Source organism: Corvus brachyrhynchos, unplaced genomic scaffold, assembly GCF_000691975.1.
Source record: "Corvus brachyrhynchos isolate BGI_N302 unplaced genomic scaffold, ASM69197v1 scaffold223, whole genome shotgun sequence".
In the NCBI taxonomy this organism is placed as follows: domain Eukaryota; kingdom Metazoa; phylum Chordata; class Aves; order Passeriformes; family Corvidae; genus Corvus; species Corvus brachyrhynchos.
In genome coordinates this window covers 3,320,161-3,325,782 of record NW_008237174.1, presented here as the reverse complement: position 1 = coordinate 3,325,782, position 5,622 = coordinate 3,320,161, and the positions used below count along the sequence as shown (strand labels likewise).

General features: G+C 47.4%; 1 protein-coding gene and 1 long non-coding RNA gene across 4 annotated transcripts in view; one reads left to right on the top strand and one right to left on the bottom strand.

Annotated features, from left to right (window-relative positions):
• LOC108445341 overlaps positions 1 to 3,619 on the top strand; it is a 4,768-nt gene extending 1,149 nt beyond the window's left edge. Inside the window, exons 2-3 of the long non-coding RNA XR_001860165.1 lie at positions 2,292 to 2,536; positions 3,537 to 3,619. This is a non-coding gene — a long non-coding RNA (uncharacterized LOC108445341). The remainder of the gene's footprint in view (positions 1 to 2,291; positions 2,537 to 3,536) is intronic.
• Positions 3,203 to 5,620, bottom strand: LOC103611983 (transcription cofactor HES-6). Of its 3 annotated transcripts, XM_017728824.1 has the most exons (4): positions 5,561 to 5,620; positions 5,067 to 5,162; positions 4,843 to 4,921; positions 3,203 to 4,442 (listed from the first exon to the last, which is right to left on the bottom strand). In XM_017728824.1, the coding sequence occupies exons 1-4, from the start codon at positions 5,618 to 5,620 to the stop codon at positions 3,997 to 3,999; spliced, it is 681 nt and encodes a 226-aa protein (XP_017584313.1). In that variant the 3' UTR covers positions 3,203 to 3,996. The 3 variants fall into 3 exon arrangements, with proteins under 3 accessions (XP_017584313.1, XP_017584311.1, XP_017584312.1); XM_017728822.1 differs by lacking the exon at positions 5,561 to 5,620 and having other exon boundaries at positions 5,067 to 5,545; XM_017728823.1 differs by lacking the exon at positions 5,561 to 5,620 and having other exon boundaries at positions 4,843 to 4,918; positions 5,067 to 5,545.
• Positions 5,621 to 5,622: the final 2 nt, after the last annotated feature.

Here is a 5,622-nt window from a genome sequence, read left to right as displayed (position 1 = left end):
ACGCTGGAAGCTGTGGGATAATTGCATATATAAAGGGAAAGTGAAGTCTTTGGTGTTCTGCTGATGGTGGGTTTGTTTTCACTTTCCTCCCAAGAGGATCACTTCTGCCAGTGATCTGCAAGCACTCACAGCCATGGCAGTGTGGCTCGAATCAGTCTGAAAACAATGAATTGCTTTTTCATGGGGTTTTGCAAGGCCGCTTGCTTGGGAGTGCAGAGGATCAGGAGCCCCTCCAGGCCCACTGGAGAGGTCACCCTGGCAACACTGAATCTCCTTTTGGCCAAAGTGAGCACTCAGCAAAGAGGTCAACTGAAGATATAGCTCATGTTCCCTTTCAAGGTGCTGTGCTCAGCCCTCTCAAGTAGTGATGTGCAGGGGCTCAGCACCACTCCTAAATCCCTAAAGCATTTTGGCCTTGTTACTGAGAGTGGCTGTGGAACCCTCAGGGTGGGAGGAGGAGTAAGGGAAAAGGCAGAGATGCTCAGAAGCCCCAAGGGTTGTGCGTGTCTGGGAGAAGACAGCATGGCAGGGCCCCAGGTTTTGTTACATACTGATGAAGCTCTCTGCTTTCATAGTGGGAAAGGATTTGGTCCTGTTTTCTGAGAAATAAGTGAGACTTTTCCTCTTGGTTTCCATGAGAGCAGGTCTAGGAGTGAAGTTTATATAAAGGGAACTGTTGTGCATGTGGGTGTTTCATCCACCTGGGCTTCTATTGCTATAAAAATCAGTAATTGCTTTGTACTGAATGCATGTGAGGGTCCTGAGCCTCAGGTCCAGCCTTCCCCACATCTCTGTGTACACAGCAATTGATCTCTGCTTTTTAATTCTCCATTCACAAACACACATCTGGAACAGCACTTTGGCAGGGGACAAAGCCCAGATCTGCTGCTGTCCCAGCCCTGCATGTGCTGGGGAGATGCGATGCATCTTGTGACCGCTTCCAGCAAACAGGTCTGTCTGGCCATGCCTGAGCCGAGGAATCTGGTCTGGGTGCTTGTGTTGGCTGTTTTCAGCCTGCACGTGAGGTGCAGCCTCCCTGCTGTCTGTGCCTCCAAACCCTGTCTGTGCCTTGGGAATGCAGTCCCAGCTGGGAATGGGGGTGCAGCCTGCAAGGTGCTCGTCTGGGTGCTGGGGGATCCATCCCCGAGCTGTGCTGTGGCACCTCTGGCAGTCCAGAGACACAGCCACTGGTGCTGTCTGCAGATGTGAAAGCAACATCTCTCTGGGCTCTGCTACTGTGTCCAGAGCCTGTGTGGGGGACAGCTTCATTCACCAGGTGATGAGGACTGTGCTCTCCACTCTGCATTGGCCAGCTGGCTGAGGGAGCTGCTCTATTCCTTTTCCTGGGGAGAAGATGGTAGCAGCTGGCAATGCTTTTTTGGGTTGTCAGTGGAGAGGTACTTATACTGAAGAGCAAAGTACTATTGCTCTTGTACAGTCCTGGCTTTGGTAAAACCAGATGGGTTTGAAATAAATATGGAGCTCCTTTGTCAAACATAATTAGAAGCTGAAATTCATGTGTTTGAAGTACTATGAGTAATCCTCTGCCTTTCTGCAGAAACATTGGTTTTTTTACTGAAAACTAGTGACTTGCAATGGATTCCCACTGTACTGGTTGGATAAAGGACAAGGAGATCATAAAAAAAGTCACTCTTTGTTTGAAATGAAGGCAATGAAAAATGAGTGTCTTGTACTAAAACTGTTACTGGAGATTGTTGGCCAAGTATTGCAGTCTCACTTTCCTATTTTTAAAACTCTCTCACCAGCTGTGATGTGACCCTTCCCTCCACACCCACAACAGAAAAAAAGCCCTTACTGATTAGAAACAGGAAATTATAAAACTCACTAATGACAAAGTATTTTCAAAGACACAAAATAAACAAGCAGAGATAGTGGGAAATAGATCTTTCCTGCGGATCTCTTTTCAGCACAGTAACCATAGCTAATAATTACAGTCACTGGGGATTTACAGCTTTTAGAGGGAATGTATGTTTTTAAGATGATGCTGTCAAACTGTAGTAAAATATTTTCATCACAGTCTCTCCCAGCATAACAGTAAGGTGGCCACGAGTGTCATGAGATGCATTACTGACACCATCTAGAAGTATAAGAACACTTCAGGCCCTATCTGGGGTAGGGAGTGGCTCTCCTTGCTGGTCGCACTGGTGTGCAGTGGAGGTTCCTCTGGTGGGTGCAGCTGTGGGAGCTCATATGGGATGGAGTTTTTATTTGAACTCAGCAGTGTGTGTGATAGTAAACTGGGAAGATCTTTAATGTCTTTTCTCTCCCAGGATTTCGCAGTTTTCTTTGCCTGATTGGTTTCTCTATCCATGAGTTTTCTGTGTGCTTCACCGCCGTGGTTTTCTTGGGGTGGCCCCACTTCCCACCCTCCTCTGGATCTTTGCGGTGGGATGATGATGATGATGATGGTGATGATGATGATGTGTGTTTTCCACATTGGTGATCACTCCAAAGGGCCCCATCAGGAAAGTGGGAAGTCTTCATTTTCAAGCAGAAGGTGGAAACTGAGGTTGAGGTAAGATCTGTGGAATTCTGTCTTTACCTGACACCTGACCCCATGGCTGAAGAAACCTACCTTGCCTCCTTGCAGCCATGTGTAGGCCACTTGTTTCTCCTACCACCCCTATGCCACTGCTCCTAATGGCTATTCGAGAGGGCTGGATAAAAGGGAAAGCTTCACAGAAAAAGATGCTAAACCCGGAGGTGCTGGTTTTCACTCCTTCGGCACCTCGTCAAATAGATCTCGCTGCATAATGAGCCCCTCTGAACTTCGGGGCCATTCATTAGTATGCGTGGTGTTTGTTTAAGAGCTCCCTGCTCTTTTATTTCTGCTGTGAGGAACTTTTAACTGCCTTTGAGATGAAAAATGGGCACCAAATGTTGCCAGCAAGCGAGCAGATTTGTCCCAATCTCCTTGGTGCAATTTGCAGGGAATTTTACCTTCTGCCCTTTAGATGATCTTTGTGATTCAGTTATAAGTAAAAGTTAAAGCATCGACCCAGGCTGATAAACCCAACTCCCTGTTTCCTTCGTAACTTTTAAAGTGTTCCTGTGATCCAGGCAATGCTGTCTCTATGTGTGGTGCACACTGCTTTCCCACAAAGTGTCAGGGGCAAACCCCAAACCAGCTCTTTCAACTGCATTGAGGAAAAACTTTGTGAAAGAAGAAAACAAAAGCAGATGCTCAAACACTGTTTATTCAGAGCACATGGGACAAGGCTGGGAGAAATGTCAGTCGTTATCGTCAAAAGGTTTATTTAGAACTTTTAGTTGTGGAAACAAAAAAAGTCCCTAAATATAACTATATGTAGGATACATATATATATATACACACACACACACACACACACACATACAAGTTTAAGAGCAATGTCAGGATGTCTGGGAACAGCACAGCCAAAGTGGGCAACCCAGAGAGCATTTCTAAACAGCCTAAAAAGTCCAGACCAAGTCTCTCCCTTTCTCTCTCTCTCTCTCTTTTTTTTTTTCTCCTAATCATTGCAGCATTTTTACAGGACTCAACACGGGAATCTCCTACACTGCACATGGATAATAATAAAAATAAAAAGCAGAAGAGACCAGTCGCTTACCCTTTTATCCAACAAAGGGATCTCAATGGCTTATGTGAGATCTGAAAGGTAAATTTGATGCCAGAGAGGGTTGCTGCTTGTTGTCTTGTATTTTTATTAATAGAAAGTTAATTATTTTAGAATGTAAGACAAGAAAACGATTTAATTATTATACACTAAAGAGCATGAGAAGATTCTATACAATAATTTAGATGTATTAAATAAATAAAAAATAATAGCAGCCTTCTACAATGCAGGCTACACATAGGTTTACTTCTGCTTGAAGTACCCTGGTCTTTAGTACACCTACAGGAACAGATTTGCTCCACAAGTGTTTTAAAGAAACATATCTATAAGATACATACTTAAGAGTGTCTAAGGTTAGGACAAAAATTGAAAACACACTTTACCATGGTCTCCACATATCTAATGACCCCATTCTAGGGTTGTTATGGGAAAAATTCGGCTGCAGAACCTGTCTGGGAGGTGCAGCATCAACCTGGTTGAAAACTGACAGCAAGGGCAGCTGGAAAGAATTCTTGGAAGCTTGCTTGTTCTCCGCAGGGTACAGGCGCTCCTGTGATGGGTTTGTCCCTCGAGTGCTGCCCTTAGGGCTCAGGGGACTTTTCTGTGTCAAGAGAGGCTGCTGAGCCGGGCTCAAAGACCTCAGTGCTGCTTTGCAGGTGTCTTCACCAGACCTGGGCAAGGATTTCAGCAGGTGGTTTAAGAGGCGTGCCCCGAGGGTCTTGTCCATCCACTCGCAGGTGAGCAGGAGGTTGTGCACCTCGTGCATGCACTGGATGTACCCAGTGCTGTACCTCTGCTGGGCTTCCAGACCCACTTTGGAGTCAGCTGCATAAGAGAGGAGACAAAGGGGAGCTGATGAGTGGATGAGAGCTGCCCTGGGTGTTCCTGCTGGGGGTCCCTGCTGAAGTCACTGGGCTTTACTAGAAGATGCTTCCTTTGCACGGGGAGGGTGAGCAGGGAGACCCCCTGCCCTACTGCCTGCCGCCAAGGCAAAACTGCACCATAAAGCAGAAATCGGCTCTGGAAGGAAAGAACACCTTCCGTGGATTAACCAGTGCCCAGCTCCATCTCCCCATCTAGTGGAGAAAGCCAAACCCCAGCAGCAGCCTGGGCCTCGGCCGGTTTGAAAGGTGCATGTGCCAGGCTGCCAGTGGAGCAAACCTGCTGGCACCGGCTAAGGGACTGGGAACAGGGTTAGGGACAGGGTACAGGAGTGGGCACTCACCCATCATCTTGCTGCTCTGGATGTTCTGGAGGTGCTTCACGGTCATTTCCAGGATGTCTGCTTTTTCCAGTTTAGACTGCTGATGAGGAAAGAGCACAGCAGCTAGAGGCAAAGACGGGTTTGCACCATGCCCAGTATCTCTAAAGATGAGGCATTTCCCTTTCCCCCGCAACCCAATTTCCCACCAGCAAAAGCACAAAAAGCCGCACAAAATGAGCACTTACATCCAGGTGAAATGCACCCACAACAGTCTCCTTTAGCTGGTCTAAGCAGTTATTAATCCTTTCCCTTCGCTTCCGCTCAATGAGGGGTTTCCTTAACTGGCAAAGAAAAGGAGCAGGAAAAATTGCAGTTGATGTTTTCATTTCCCTCATTTCCCTGCTGCAGTTCAGCAAGGCCAGAGACCCCTCCCCTGTGTGAAGCCAGGGCAGGGTGACACTGCTCAGCAGGGACAAGATGTGGTTGGAGTGTGTGCCAGCTCCAGCCACGGCCTGTCCCTGAGGTGGCATTACCTCTCTCCCACTTCCACTCCTTTCAAACAGAGTTCACCCCATCAAAACAGAGACAAGGCATAGAAAGGAAGCAGAAAAACACCTGCATGAGTTAAATTCAGAGAAAGCATCTTTCTAATATGAGAAAAACCGTTGTCCCCTTTCTGTGTCCTGGAAGCAGTGGCCCGGCACCCCTCATTCACATGCCCAGGGCAGGGGACACCTACCTTCCTCTCCTCCTTGGTGCTGGCGACCTTGTGCGTGCCGGCGGTGGCCGCGGCCGTCATCC

Coding starts and splice junctions, on each gene's coding strand:
- LOC103611983 (XM_017728822.1), bottom strand. CDS start 5,351: ATGCCACCTCAGGGACAGGCCGTGGCTGGAGCTGGCACACACTCCAAC. Junction 4,922..5,066: donor TGGGTGCATTTCACCTGGAT/GTAAGTGCTCAT, acceptor TTTCCTCATCAG/CAGTCTAAACTGGAAAAAGC. Junction 4,443..4,842: donor CCAGAGCAGCAAGATGATGG/GTGAGTGCCCAC, acceptor TCTCTTATGCAG/CTGACTCCAAAGTGGGTCTG.